Source organism: Chiloscyllium plagiosum, unplaced genomic scaffold (assembly GCF_037043375.1).
Source record: "Chiloscyllium plagiosum isolate Xiang-an unplaced genomic scaffold, Cpla_swu_hap1 HiC_scaffold_7, whole genome shotgun sequence".
Classification (NCBI taxonomy): domain Eukaryota; kingdom Metazoa; phylum Chordata; class Chondrichthyes; order Orectolobiformes; family Hemiscylliidae; genus Chiloscyllium; species Chiloscyllium plagiosum.
In genome coordinates this window covers 68,876,054-68,892,729 of record NW_028270145.1, presented here as the reverse complement: position 1 = coordinate 68,892,729, position 16,676 = coordinate 68,876,054, and the positions used below count along the sequence as shown (strand labels likewise).

Below are 16,676 nucleotides of genomic sequence, written 5' to 3'. Positions count from 1 at the left end.
GTAGCAGCCTCTATGCAACAACAAAGGAATTTTGTGTACAGTATATTGAGCCTGCAAGGAATTTTTTCAAGAATTTCAATCAACCACATAGATTGGTCTTTCTCAGTTGCTTCATGGTCACGCTTTTTGAAGAGCAGACATGAGCTTGCATGCACGACGAGTCACATTGCCTGCAATCACTCCACTTGTACTGCAGAAACGGGTAAGATAGACTTGAATGTTTGTGTTCAGTTACTCTTCTTTTTTTTAGAAAAAACAATTGTTTGCAAATCTATTGCTTAAATAGGGGATTCTCTAAACTCTTTTCAAAAACTTTTTTCAAAAACTTTTTTAACTGTTGAAGACTGAAAGACAATTCAGTTTGGGAATATTTCACCTTGACTGAAGTTTTCTGCATGTCTCTGGCTTAACTATAAATGTAAATCTGTGATGTAACTCATTAAGGAGGAAACAGAACCACACTTAATGTTTTAGTACAAAATAGTGGATCAAAAATTGTGTTAAAGTCATCAGACTCGAAATGTTAACTCTGCTTTCTCTCTATGGATGTTGTCAGACCTGCTAAGTTTCACCAGTGATTTTTGTTTTTGTGTTAAATTGCATGTCAAAATTTGAGCCATGATTGATAAGTAAAATTTCTATGAGGCTATGAGCTGAATATTCTGAGCTGATAGAAATCCCATTGAATTGATAGTATGGAGATATACTTTGTACCAGATCCTTACCGTGAATCTTTTAGGATTAGACTACTCTATGTTAGAAACCTGATGATGTTAGCTCCTATCTCTGCTATTACATAACATTTCAAAAGGCCCTGGTTGAAAAGTTATTTCCCAGCAGAATCTTCTGTGACTTTGCAAAATTAGCCAGTCAGAAATTGGTTGCAACTATCATCATACCCCTTTCATTTTGGACCCCTTCATGACCCTCACCTGACCATCTAAATTCCATGACAAATACTAAATACCACCTATTGGCCAGAGTTTTAAGACAACATGGCCAAGAAATCTGTTGTCTACCCTTTTCTCATCATTAACAACTGGTCTGAGTAAATAAACAAAACTTACTTTCAGTCAGAAAACACTTAAGTGATGGTGTTCCCCACAATATTGATGCAACATTTCATAGCTAGTCTGTTGACTGCATTGTTACAACATGAAAACAGCCAGTTTGTGGAAAATGTTCCTGTCCACGTTATCCATTGAAAGCTTGGTAAACATTTTAGTAATTAAGAGAGATCTCTCTATAAATAGATCTTAGTTGCTTTACATTTTCAAAACCTTGTTTTTCGAAATATTTCACTGTTAACTATTAATAGATGGAATTAATTGTTATGGAGTGTGGCTTTCTTATTATGATCTTATTATCTTTTATGACCTTGAGGATCGTAGCTCACTGCCAAAAGCTGCATAAATATGCCTTGCTAAAGTACCTCATTATAACAATCCTGAACAATTGAAGCAAGAGACTTTCATGCCATTCAGTGCAGGCTATTTTCTTTTCATTTATTATATTTCGTCGGTTGAAGAATCTATCCACTCGATACGATGCTGATCATAAGTCTGCAGGCCATATATCTGCACTGGTGCTAGTGTTGGCCATCGGTACAACACAACTATGAATGGGTAGAAGATGACAAGTTAAAATCAGCGAATCCTTGTTTCACCGCTATATGCAGCTGCTTCCCAAGACTGTTGAAAGCTGGGAAAGCCAATAATTGACATAAAAAACTTGAAAAAATAAGCTTGTTACAAAGAAAGTGTAAAATGCTAGACACGCTCGGCTTAAACGGTGGCATCTCTTTTAAAGCTGCTCCAATCTGGGAGCCCATTTGGAAGTAGCTTTGCCAGCAAATTTCCTATCTCTTTTCACATACATTAAAGAAGCTCCTACCAATGGCTCACATATGACATTGTACAATTCAGTACAAATTGGTATGGTATATACTAGAATGAGCTTTTTCTTTGAAAAGAAGGAGGTCAAATTACATAATTTATTTTGCCAACTTACAACCATGGTATTTTCATGTGCAAATATTTCCTTTGTCCTGTAATAGAACTTTGTTTTATTATACCGTGAGCAACCAAAAGTTTAATTCTCAATACTTGGGAGTGACATTTGCTGCAAAATAAATGAAAGGGAGGAGATCAAAGATTCTGTTAGTTTAATTTTACAGCCAAAATAAATTTGTGACAGTTATCTTAATAATTAAATGGCTGCAAAACTCAGAAGAAGCAGTTGTTAAATGCACTGAAATTCTTCAATCAATCCTCAGTGATTGCCTTATAGTCAGTCTCTGAAAATAATAGCAGCATATCAGTCAATCCAGAATATAAAATAACCACTGTAAAGAAGATATTTATTTTTCCAGGGCTCTAAATTCATTTTTTTTCCATTTACTTGACATGTAAATTGATTCCCCTGATGTTAGCCATGACATGCTACATTCATGTTTGTAATCAGCCCAGTTTTTCACACTGCAAGTGCCTATATTAGTTGCTGGTACCTGTATAACTGGTTACAGAATTAAATGGGTGCTATGGATTGTGTTGAAAAGATTGGCAGAAGGCTACTTGTGTTGAATGTTGATGATATTTCAAAATGGCGACCACCAACACCTACACCAATGGCTCAATTTATACCTGGCAAAGAAGTTGACTACTTTTTTGAATGACGTTCTGATGCTTCAAAAGAGGAAAGATCCACTGAAATCTACATTTTTGAATTATAACAAAGTTACAAAAGCTTTATTTTCTACATATTGAAAATTTTAAGTGGCTAAATAAGTTTTAGGAATCATGTGTCATTTTTACACAGGAATGTTATCTTGACTTTATAATGTGTTCTCGGCTGTATCATGTAGAAGGACTATCTGATCTTGTTAGGTTGCAAGTCTATTTTGAGAATGTGCCTGCTCAGTTGGCTTATTGATGAAAACATGAAGAGAAATTAGCAAGAAACTGTAGTAACAATATTTGTTCTGTCTTGAATGTGCAACTCAGAGGGTTGAATCTTATGCTTTTTTGGTTAAGCGTAAGTTGGGTTGACTGTTTTGGAAGTATTTTCACCATGAATTTGAATGATAATTTCTCACCAAACTTGCTTCACTAAATACAGCATCCATCTTGTCCAACTCTGGTCCTATGTTACCATGCATCATTCCATAAACAATCTGCTACTCAGCTACCCAACAATTGTCTACTCTGCCTAAAGGAGAAAGTGAGGACTGCAGATGCTGGAGATCAGAGCTGAAAATGTGTTGCTGGAAAAGCGCAGCAGGTCAGGCAGCATCCAAGGAGCAGGAGAATCGATGTTTCGGGCATGAGCTCTCCTTCAGGAAAACTCTGCCTAAAGACGAGATCTCTGGCACGCTGCCATCTTTGAAAGACTGCTATGTACCCGGACAAACTTTGGCAATTCAGCGTTGGCCCTCACTGACAAAATAACAGCGCAGCAACCATAAAGCAATGCTGTTTACAGTTCAGAGCCAGCACCATTGACACTCCCTTGTACTTACAATGCAAAACTCTCACCCTAGATGCTGTTTAACCGTCAGACCACACAGTTTACCTGTCAGTAACCACACTTTGTTTAAACACTCTCTCTAATTCATTGCTCCCAGTGCCCACTGTAGACCCGCATGTCTCATTGTTCAGTAGGGGAACATTGCATACAGGCAAGCAAACGGACAATTCGAAATATGAACTTTTATTTACAACCGGCAAAAAATAAACACGAACTAAATGAACAGAGGCTGGGGTTTGCCTCCACAATGCAAAGCAAACACTGGCATTATAACCAATAACTATTTAATGTTCCATGTGAAATTGCTGCATCCAGCTTTCACTTACTGGAATTAGATATCAATCAGTTTCTGCCTGGCTTGTAGCATCTGAAGCCATTGAATACTGTTACATCCATCAAACTGACACTAACCCAGCACACCCAGGTGTAATTTTTGTCATTTCTCAGGTGCATCTTGGTTCTAGAGAATGGCTCGTGTCTCCTTTTACTTCATACCCTCAATGCATGAACCCCAGGTTTGTATAACCCCCAGACATATAACTGACCTAGAAGGCAGCCCTTAGACATGACTGACCAGAACCTTGATTGACTATTTGTGTGGCTCCATGACTGATGATATGCGATTCCCCAAATTGCTTGTGATGGCCCCACAGAATTTACTGTGGCCCACTTCCCAGATTGTAATCGAACATATCCTTCACCATGACAGCCTGAGTGGATGATTGACTGTGACCAAACTGCTGTACTATTTATGGATTGTGCATATAGCTGACAGTACTGGGACCCTCTGGACAACAGCACCCCCCACCCAGTCCAAACTGGACTGAGAACTATCCCCCCACCCATTTTCCAACATGGCCATTTGTTTGAATAAGCATGCAATTTGTTTGCCACATACACAATGAGTGTTGGATTGATGTCTTGATGTGGCATAAAGTTGCCCCACCCCAGATCTCTACTGATAAGCATGTCAAGCAGCCTATCCACAGGTCTGTGCAAATAGCACATCAGTACAGAGTATGAATAACCCTTAGGCTCTGGCTAAAGTGCCAACGTGCTAAGTGGCAGAACATGGCACAACAAGACATGAATGCTGTGAGCATATTGGTTGGTGCTAAGAGAGCAAGTGAGAAGCTGAGAGGTATAGCCTGGTCCAGTCTGTAAGTTACCTACCTGTCCTGATACACAAATGCCCTTGAAGCAAGCTTTCAAAACTTGTTGCAGGTGTGCCATGACATGTAGCTTTGTGTTTCCTAAGTCCTGAAAGTGGATTGGAGAGGTGTGATGAGGAGCCTGAAGGGTCTGCAAATCTTGGATGTCATTGTGTGTGGGGGAGGGGTGTATGCTGTTGCTGCCTGTGGATCATGCCCTGAGCTGATAATTGGTTTTGAGTAACATGGAAGCTCATCATAAACAGTGGCAAGCTGAAGTTGTAAGGTGCCTCCTCTGACTGCCATGTTGAGAATTATTGACATTTATTTTGTCTGGAACATTTGACAAGATCGGAAGTATTCTGTACCCTGAGTCACGAGGCTCCTGTTCAAACTAAGACGACACAAATCCATCATTTTCCACAACTCAACAGGGAGGTTTTTATTCTGAAGCTCTGCACTCTGTAAAAGCTCAAACAAGCCTCTGAGTACTGGCTAAACACACACCTTTGTCCCTTCCACACTCATTGCTTTTATTTTACACAATTTGCTACTCTAAGTTATTGTCTCAACATTCCTCTTTAGATGTCTAAATTCCCCTTTGTCTGACACTGAACCCACGAACCCCTCTCTCCCAACCCCCGCCACCACCACTACCACTGCACTCTTAGTTTCACGCATTTGGGCCAAAAAACAGTTCGATGGCTATTTCTCCACCCAAGTCTTCCCCTACTAAAAATCCCACTACTCTATGCCATCCACCAACAATTTAACGAGTACCTCCCACCAAATTTAGGCAGAAGATCAAAGAGAAGCTTATAGATGAAACCTATAGATACCAAAAACTCAGTGGCAGCCACGTAACCTTCCTCAGTCCCTGCCCTCATGATTCCCAGTAAGAGTTAAATTCATATTATTGTGTATGCTTAGATCTAACAGCTGATGCCTCCAGAGTAGAAATCTACTCCACAGAACTTAATAATAATCTGGAACTATGCCAGCAAGGAAAGAAAAAGTTGTGCAAGAAGCAACTGGAATCATTGGCTGCATTTAATAGCCTAGAAACTATGTTGAGATAAAATCCTTGAAAATGTTAAATTAAATAAAATCAGCAGGGGCTTTTCACAATTTGGACATATTTGGTATACATTAGCATTTACTCTGAGGTACTTTTGGGTTGGCATTATGAGGCAGGAAATGAAACAGGACTTAAAACCACTTAGCACTATCAGAGATTTAAATGTTACAAAGACACATTGCAGATGCCTTTTCTGTTTTGCTTTTTCTGGCATTGTCATTCTTAACCTGTTGTGATATACCAAAGTCATCATTGGCACTAAAATGTTTCATGAGAATCCAAAACCAAAAAGAATAAACTAACTACTGGAAGTAATTTTTAATCAAATTTGCACATATGGTTTCATAAACTCTTGAAGATGAGGTTGCCAATAAGATAGGCTCCTGGCCATCTGTTCAACATGAGAGTTTGACACTGAGATAAGGCATATGAAAACAATCCTGTGTGACAACAGATACCTTGATCAAATCATCACCAGCTATTTATCTCAAAAGTCTACCTCAGATTACCCGGTAAGTGAAAAATGCTTCAAAACTTTCAACAAAACTTTCAGCTTTCTCACACTATTATTATGCAACAAATCGATGGACAGTTTTCTCCACTGATAGAATGCTGCTGTCAAGCCAAGAGACATTTTGCCCGACTGCTCAAATGAGTAATGTGATATATAAATTTCAGTGCCAGTGCAATGCCAGATATGTAGGCTGTATATCCCAACGACCAGTGGACTGTATCAAACAACACAGCCCACTAACAAGCATAGACAATGCGAGAGAAACTCAATAGGTCTGGTAGCATCAGTGGAGAGAGGAAGAACTTTCCTATTGATTATTCACAGCAGACAGCATGCAGATCAGGCTGAACAAGCCCATCCTTGCATGTCTTGGAAAAATTTGGCCACCATTTGATGTGATTCTGCTATTGAAAATAATTATTAAATTATCTAAGATTGTGCTTAGAATTACAACAGAAAACAATTTTAATCATCATTCTGGTTCACAATATGACACGCCTGCACATTAGAAACTATATGGCAAATATGCAGGACTCTGTTTGAATTGAATTTATTGTCACATGTACCAAGACGCAGTGAAAAGCTTTGTCTTGTGAGCAATACAGGCAGATCACAGAGTTAAGTAGCATAGATAAGTAAATAATAGATAAACAGCAGCAAAAACAAAAACACAGGTACAGGCGAATGTTAAGGGTTTATGAGTCCATTCAGTATTCTAACAACAGCTTAATGTAGGCAAAAGGAATTTGTGCATTGAATTGTATCTTTTCATGAAAAAAGGAGTCATGGAGAAAGCCCCCATGGCAACAACTTGACCAATCAGAATTCACTTCCCTGCTCTGCAAATTAATTTGACAGTTAACTGTTGTTGCTGGATTTTCATGCCAATGCTGGCCCACCCAATCGGCATCTTCTTCTCATGCTGTATAAATGGCGACCCTTTTCTCTGGGTCTGTTCTTTGCATCCTAAAGTGTAAGTTTAAATCTTGACTCTTTTTAGCAATGATTAAGTTTTGTACTAACAAGCAAGTATTTGCAGTCTATTTCCATGCATACTCTCAGTTCAGTGTGCGATTGTAGCAGCTGCAAAACAGTGACTTCCAGTCTTAGAATTTTGCTCTGCCCACCCGAAAAAAAAGCATAACTTACTCCATCTATTTTGTATGTAGTGTCAATCATTTCGTGCAGCTAAGTTTTGATCTGAGCTGGCAAGGTTCCAACTTTTGTGTTCTTGTGAGTTGCAGGCTCCACCTGAGAGACAAGATGATTTCCCATTATCCTGTTCTCCAATGTCTTCCTTTCTCTTTGAGCCCAACGACATTTCAGACTTTAACCTTTTACACAACTCTTAATGTACCCTCTTTACTCCAAAGTCCATGACCTTATGACTCGCCATGCCATTATTTTCTACTCTGTCCCCATAGAGACCAGAGTGACAGTGAACTATGATAACGTTTCTCTCAATACCCTCCTATTCAGAATTTTCCCATTTCACTACTCTCAGTAACTCAATGCAATGAACCTGCCCAAACTTGAATTGCCTGCTTTTCCCAGGGGTCCATGGACTGCTGCATTGATAAGCCTCATACTGCTATTATGAAACCCTTAATGGTCTGCTCCCTGGAATAATGTCAAACTGAACTGAGCACAGCCTCGCCCACAGACTGATAGCTCCAGAGCATCCTGATTGACTTGGAATCTCAGCGTTATCTGCACTTGAGCTTCAGAACTGACATTGTCTAATGCTCAGACTGCAAGGACCACATTAAGGATCCTCAAACCACATTTGCCAGATGCAGACTAGCCATTTGATTTACTGTGGTGTAACTGACCATAATTCTAGAAATTAAGACAGCTGCTGCTTAATAGCAAAATTTAGAAATCACCATTAAAGCTTCCTGGAAAATTTGGAAAAAAACTCATCATGGAAATTTTTTTGTTTTAGTTCTCGTGACTTTCTCACCACTATCACACCAAGGATTGAATAATTCCACCCACGATCTCAGCATCCACAATCTTTTGGGGTTACAGAGCTGCAAATTTCCACTAGGCTTTATGTAGGAAAAATGCTTCCTGGTTTTGTTAAATTCCAAAACATTACATTAGCTTTAGGATTGTGAGCCCTCACTTTCACACCCCTTTGTGGATTTTTCTTCAAGGATATACAGAAACTATCAGAAACCATAAATACCAATGCCTTCACTCTTTCCTTAACTCTCAGTCCAGGAAACCAAGGATCAGAGGTTGTGAATGTCCTTCGTGTTATCTCTAGTGTTTGAGCTCCCATGTATCCTGGCAACTAGAGCATAACATGATTCTTAAAGCTATGCCTGACTGTGTTGCGTAATCGTGACTTATGTTAACATGTAGTCTGCTATTGTAGTTGATCTTCTGAAGACTTTGATTTCCATAACGGATTGTGATTGTTCAGTCTACTGAGACTTTCAGGTCTTTTTCAAATTAATTCTTGGTTTTTTCAACATGTTTTGTGGAGTATATGTATTCCTGTTTATTGTGTTTGTCTGTATTAAATTTTATCTATCAGTGTTTGGCCCACTTATCAATTTTGTTTAATTCAATGTAAACTTTTTGATGATCTAACAAATTCACTATCACTTTTCATTTTGTATTCTCTGCAAAATTGACCAATTTGCAACATTTTAAAATTCCTACTGCTATCTGTGGTCAGGCATTGTCTGATGTGAAGGACCCACTGGCACAAAAGTGCTCTTAGTTACTTCGTTGACATCAATTCTTTTGACTTTTGACATTTCAGACCATGTTTGTGTAATTTCATAATTGGTCAATTTGATTATTGCTTTGTTTTAATTAGAGTTTAAATGCTATGTACATTGTCCATTCAAAGGAAGATTATTGTTTTCAGTGAGCCTCCCTCAAATTGACCTGATAATTGTCCATTGTTTGGTCTCATCATTGAGAGTCAAGTCTAGAATAAAGCTATGAATGGTTTATCTGCGGTCAAAAATCACATGACACCAGGTTATAGTCATGTGAAGGAGTGTTGTTCCAAAAGCTTGTGATTTCAAATGAACCTGTTGGACTATCAACTGATGTTGTGTAATTTTTGACCTTGTCCACCCCAGTCCAACATCGGCAACTCCACATCAAGGTTTGTCTGACTTGGTGCTCATTCAGAAAGGAGAAGCACACAATAGCAAATTAGCACTTTAAACTGCAAGCTTTTAAAAAATATCATCCAGCATTAGTATAACAACTTGGTTATTTTTAATATTTCTTTAATTAAAACATAATTGTGGCACATTACTTGGGCAATCACATATTTCTGGCTTCCTGCTACTTATGTAATAAACTTTAATACAAGTGAGTAATTATGAAATAAAGAATGCAAATGACTTCAAGCATTTGTGATACTTCAGTCCTTATAACAATTTTCTTTAAATTTCAAGATAAAGGGACTTCAGCATGGTCTAGTCGGATTAAGGTGTTTAATACCTGCTCCTGAATTCCATAGTTTATTTACAGTTCAATGACATTATTAATAGGTGTTGTTGGTACATATCATTCCCAATTTGAGGCATTTGAATGAATTTAAAACAACAGAAAAACAGGATTTAATCTTGGGACACCATTTTATTCTATATTTCATGAATGTGCTACCAGTGCAGATACAGTGGACTCCTGTGCCTACTACATGTATCTTGATTTTAACTTCATTCCATTTCTGACGACTCATCTTATAAATTAGTGAATTATGATCTAGGGTAAAACCATAACTTCACTTCACATTGACCTGTGCAAAATCTATCTTCCTTTGTGCAACATTCAAGATTTGGACAATCATAAGTCAGCAAATTAAAGTCATTGGACCTGAATTGTGTAATACATGAATTCCATCATCCTAGATGCCAACTGATTCTACTTACAAACTTCCCTTTCAGTGCTTTTTTTAAAAAGCTATAGTATTACAGTTATCATAGTTTTGTGATGGTACATTCCATTTCTCTTTACTAAATAGGGCGATCAAGCTATTGGGTAAAAACAATGACTGCAGATGCTGGAAACCCGATTCCGGATTAGTGGTGCTGGAAGAGCACAGCAATTCAGGCAGCATCGGAGGAACAGTAAACCTCGGATGCTGCCTGAACTGCTGTGCTCTTCCAACACCACTAATCCACAATCAAGCTATTGGGCTTTTCTTACATTACCTTTCTCCCTAAGCCATATCATGTGTCATATATTGGAAACAAATGTTTTTTGTATCTTCTTGTATTGTTTCCTCTTTACCTAGCATATAACTTCCAAAGATGACACATGTAATAATCTTACCTGTTTTCTCTCAGCTTCATCTTTACTCTGAATTATATTGTTTATAGTGTATTGAATTTGTTTGAAAAGAATTATGATGAAGACCCTATGCCTGAAACATTGATTCTCCTGCTCCTTAGATGCTGCCTGACCTGCTGTGCTTTTCTACCGCCACACTTTTCAACTCTGATCTCCAGCATCCGCAGTCCTCACTTTCTCCTGTAAATTATTATTCCAACATTATAATAGATAAGAGGTCTTGACTTGTTTCTTGTCATATTTCTCCCTGATGTATGATCACTGAATGGGATCTAATTGCCTTCTCATAACTTCATTGTCATTTGATCATAGAGTCATACAGTTATACAGCACGTAAACAGCACTGTCCAACTCATCTGCGCTGACCAGATATCCTAAAATTGGTAAAGTTCCATATCCCGCTAAACACTTCCTATTCATGTACCCATTATACTTTGCAAATCTGTCTTCTTTCAGCCTGCAGTGGTTGTAATAGCAACAATTCTGAACATTTTGCCAAACATTTATTTTCTGTCTTCTCGGATTCTTCTCATTATTACAGTTAGCTTCTTTGTTATGTTTCCATTTTGAAATCATCTAAATCTGACTGTTCTCCCAATCCATTCTGAGCACAATACTTGTTCATTATTTTTATTTTAGTTTTTCCACTAGCTGATCCTAGAATTCTGATATTCTGGTGGAAAAGGATTTTGGGAAGAGGAATACCATTGAATTGTAAGATTAGAGTGGATTACCTACAAGTCCACACCGAACCTCTGAAGAGTAACCCACCCAGACTCATTTCCCTCTGACTAACGCATCCAATACTATGGGCAATTCAGCATAGCCAATTCACCTAACATACACATCTTTGGACTGTGTGAGGAAACCGGAGCACCCAGAGGAAACTCACGCAGACATGGGGACAATGTGCAAACTCCACACAGAAAATTGCCCGAGGCTGGAATCTAACCTGGGTCCCTGGAGCTGTGAGGCAGCAGTGCTAACTGACCCACTGTGCTGCCCAAGGACAGATGCAATTTGATAGGCTATGTTATGGGACAGTTACTCACATGCTCAGGTAACCATTAACCCGTTATGGTTGTTTCTCCATTTTAGGGCAGTCAATCTGATTTCATTTCTCTTTTTCTTTCCTGTCATCCAAACTCTGATATGGGAAGGATTATTAGTTTTCAACATGGTAAAATTAAACTCCATCTGCCATTCCTCAGCCCATTGGTCCATCTGTTCAAGATCCCTTTGTACTCTAAGATAATCTTCTTTGCTGTCCACAACATCACCTATTTTGGTGTCATCTGCAAACATCCTTATCATATTTTCTATATTTACACCCAATTCATTTACATAAATGATGAAAAATAGTGGACCCAGCATTGATCCTTATGGTATACCTCTGGTCACAGGCTTCCAGTCTGAAAAGCAACTCTCTAAATCATCCTCTATCTCTTACCTTCAAGCCAGTTTTGTATTCAAATGACTAGCTCCCCTCAGAACACATATGATCTAACATTACTAACCAGTTTACCATGCAGAACCTTGTCGAATGTTTTGCTGAAGTCCATATAGACAATGCTTTGCCTTCATCAATCTTCTTTGTAACTTCTTCAAAAAACCCAATTAAGTTTGTGAGACATGATTTCCCATGCACAAAACCATGTTGACTATCACTACTCAGTCCCTGCCTTTCCAAATGCATGTAAATCCTGTCCCTCAGAATCTATTCCAACAGCTGACCCACCACTGATGTCAGGTTCACCGGTCTATGGTTACCTGGATTTTCCTACAACTTTTCTTAAATAAGGGCACCATGTTAGCCAACCTCCCGTCTTCTGGCACCTCACCCATGGAGAACTACATTCCACCTCAGCTGTAAGTTGCTGAAGGTGCCATGACAGCTGTGTAGCCAACACATAGGAGTGAAAATAAGTCACTTGCAGTGCAACACCACCTACACCCACATCAAGCACAGAACCTGACATGACATACAACACAGACAATTATTACACTTGCATGATAGATGAGAACTCAAACTTGTACGGCTCATTCAGGACACTTTGGATGTGAAACTCATAATGAATTCACTTCAGCCAGCGTGGTGTTTTGAACTCTTGTTCTGTTAACTTCAGCATTCCTGATGTGCCCAGGTTCAAAGTACCAATGATATAAAGCAACTGCCTTCAGCTTTCAGTCTTCAAACTGACATTTACTCCACCCAACCAGCGCATTGTTCCAGACATTTTCTAGTAGCACTTCTCATCTAGAGAAAGAAAATCCATGTCTGACAATACAGATCATGCTGGACACTGTCAGCACTGGGCCCTACCTGATCATCAGGTAGCTGCTGGAATCCTGAATGTCCTCTATTAATCAGACAGCTCCTTTCAACCTATCCTTTACATTATGTGGAGACCCACTACATTGAACTTCATATACAAACAAACTGGTTGCCCTTGAAGCTTGGCATTAGACCTTAATGATGTCCATCCTGCTGTTTTGTACTCCTCCTCCTGTGCAGGTGAATGTGTTGGCCACTGTCAATATCCTGTAGCCTACAATGCCATATGATACTGTTCCAAATTTGCTCCATTGAACTTGAGTTTCCCTTTGTCACCATTCTCATTCCCACTTCTGCAAAAACCTCTACTTTGCTCCCAAAAGCCTTGATTCTCTTCCCCCAGTGTACCTACAACTCTCACCTCCCTTGAAACCTCCTGAAAATCAATGGATAGACACCTGGAACTGTAATCATGTCAGACCTCTGACTGGATTCAATGACCCAACTGACCATACTTCCAACACTGTGTTTCCCTAATTAACCGTGACTTCCACGGACTGATCGTAAAACTCTCCTCAGATTATATTAGGACAGATCCCCTGAGCAGACTAATAATCAATTTAATTATTATTATGAATTATTTATCTAGAAAGATACCGTGAAAAGTCATTTGTCACTACAATCCAGTGCCATTTTGAGTTAGTAAAATTATAAAAAGAAACTGCATAAATAGAGTTAATCTTTTATATAAGGGGTCTTAAAACACAGCTCCAGGGCTTATGCAAGGTCTCTGCATGGGTATCCTGGGTCTAAAGGAGTCACCACACCTCACACCTACCGCAGCCAGGAGTCCCCGCTCCGTGCATCACTTCCATCACAGCCGAGCACCATTCTGGCTTCCCTATGACAACAGAAGATAAAGTGGGAAAGGAAAAGAGAAAGAAAAAGATGAGGAAGGAGAGAAAGAGAAGAATGCAGCCGACATGTAATAGACCACTCAGGAGCCTGAACACTACTTACCATGCTGGTGCTACCATCTTCTGCCCTACAGATGCCTCATTGGCAGAACTTTCCAACAATTACCAAGCTGTAGCTTGATTACTGGTGAAAAGGACAATGTTGACAGAACTTTCATGCATTTCAAGTCTCTTTGCACCACCATATGCTGCCCTTGAAGCAGCTGAGCTGCTGAAGAGACCGTCACACATCTCCTTCTGGAATGTGTCTTTGCAAAGAAGGTCTGGAGAGAGATGCAATGGTATTTTTCGAGGTTCATCCCGAGCAGCTCCATGATGCAAGACTCTGCTCTACAGCCTATTCCCCAGAACACAAACTGAGAGAAATATCGATTGCACCTGGAGGACCATGGACTTGGTGGAAGATGCCCTTTCATCCACACCAAACTTGTTGGTTTTCCAGTGTAAAGGATTGGCTTTGACTAAGTGTTGCAGACTGGCACATTCCAAGGTCCAGGACTATGTGCTGAGGGATCCACTAAAGCTTGGGGCAGCTGCCCCCAAACTGCAGTGGGAAGACTACTGCCTATGGTCTTCCTGCTGAAGTATAACAAGGGTCTGTTCACTTCTCAGATCGTCTTGTTGCCTCAATGTGTGTAAATACTGTCCTGCATGAGTAACAAATGCCATTTATTTTCTTAAGTGCAGGAAATATCAAATTCCAATGTTTGCTTTTATTGACATGCAAAGACTGTACAGAACTGCTTTGGTACCTGTGAATGTAGACAAAGCTTTTTTTTTCATGAATAAAGCTTTTTTTGGAATAAAATGTTTGGAGGTTTTGACAACAACCCCCAAAAAATCAGTTTGAAAATTACTCCATGGTCCCTCAGAGAGTGCTGCACTTTTCAAAAGTGCTGTGTTGGAATCGGCTGGAAGGTTCTCCTGAAGGCATGGGCAAACAATGGAGTACATGTATATTTACTGCATCCCGTCCAACATCTGCTGAATAGGAGCTACTTATTGGCATGAGTGCAATAGGTTCTTGTCCTATTTCAGAAGAAATGCCAGGAGACAGGATATTGCCTTTAATTTTGCATATCAGTAGCTCATCTGGATTTCATACGTTAGTTTGAATGGTGCAGCCCAAAGAGCTGGTTGTGGAAGTGGCCTATGCTCTTTGTGCATTCAAAAACAACAATCTTAGGTTCATCTGTTACTGTTGAATGCTTAAATGTATTGAAAAATTCACTTTGATTCTGCTAGGGCTGCACGGTGGCACAGTGGTTAGCACTGCTGCCTTGTAGCGCTAGAGACCTGGGTTCAATTCCCACCTCAGGCGATTCTCTGTGAGGAGTTTGCATATTCTGCCTGGATTTCCTATGGGTGCTCTGGTTTCCTCCCACAATCCAAAAAAAAATGTGTGGGTTAGGTGAAGGGTTAAATGTAGGGCAATGGGTCTGGGTGGCTTGCACTTCGGCGGGTCGGTGTGGACTTGTTGGGCTGAAGGGCCTGTTTCCACACTGTAAGTAATCTAATCTACATTACTCAGTTGAGTTTTTCAAATAAAATTCTCTTGATACTGTAGTATCTTTGCCAGCTTTTGTATTTCCTTTACTATAGGATTGTTCTGGTTTATGGGTAGCTAGCTTACCAATGTAAAAGTATTGACTACAATTATTAAGACTTAGTGGTGCTGGAAGAGCACAGTAGGTTCCTGATGAAGGGCTTTTGCCCGAAACGTCGATTTTGCTGCTCCTCGGATGCTGCCTGAATTGCTGTGCTCCTCCAGCACCACTAATCCAAAATCTGGTTTCCAGCATCTGCAGTCATTGTTTTTACCTACAATTATTAAGGACTGTCTGTACCTTCCTCTACAGTGAATCATAAACTAAAGATTTGCCTTTGGAAGTACAATATTTTTATGATCTAGGGTAAGAGCTAACATGGTATTGATGGCATAGGCACAATCAGGTCAAATATTTACTGTTTAATTCTGTCTTTCTGATGGTTGAGTGGACAACTATCTCTGCATATTGTACATGACATTTAGCATATCATCTCTTACCCTCTATTCCTTGTAATCTTACAGCATAGCCTGTGTGTGGTAAATCTTGGAAATGACAACAGGAGTCGTCCACATACACATCTACTGGATAGGTTTAACTGGAAGCACTAGCTTTCGGAGTGCCGCTCCTTTGTCAGGACAACCATCTGATGAAGGAGCAGTACTCCGAAAGCTAGTGCTTCCAATTAAACCTGTTGGATTATAACTTGGTGTTGTGTGACTTTTAATTTTGTACACCCCAGTCCAACACTGGCATCTCCAAATTCTGGATAGGTTTGCTCAAGAATGGAAGTAATTCAAAGTGAATTGCAGTCAATGATCACTTAGGCAGATTTGTCTCTTAATCCAGAAAATTAGGCAATAATACCGTGCAACAATTCCAAAATCATTGTGTTTAAATGTTTGATGAAGTGAAACTTCATCAGACTTTATTAATAAATTCTAATAGTGAATGCAAGATAATACTCCGCAAGCCTGAGATAAAGATAAAATGCTGTAGCATCTGAAACATAGCTAATATATGGCATTCACATGCTGAATAGGTATTCACAGCTCCTTGTAGGATACATAATATGCATGCAGCCCGTTGTGGTTTTTGATCATGTTCCTAGCAAAGAACACCAGATAGACATTGTTCAGTAGAAACAAGTTTCAAATGAAAAACGAAAGGTGGATCAGGTACCATCAGAATAACAGTTTGCATTTCTACCTTTTGAAAGCTTGGTCCAGCTTTATTGTGCCTTTCTTTCCAATCAGGCTGAATATTTGGATTTGGAATTTTTA

At 39.4% G+C, this 16,676-nt stretch overlaps 1 protein-coding gene across 1 annotated transcript in view; it reads left to right on the top strand.

The window, feature by feature from the left end:
• Nucleotides 1–16,676, top strand: part of grb14 (growth factor receptor-bound protein 14) — a 151,001-nt gene continuing 134,325 nt past the window's right edge. The window contains exon 1 of the mRNA XM_043693894.2: nt 1–202. Within this exon, the coding sequence (XP_043549829.1) occupies nt 140–202 (63 nt within the window). The 5' untranslated portion in view covers nt 1–139. The remainder of the gene's footprint in view (nt 203–16,676) is intronic.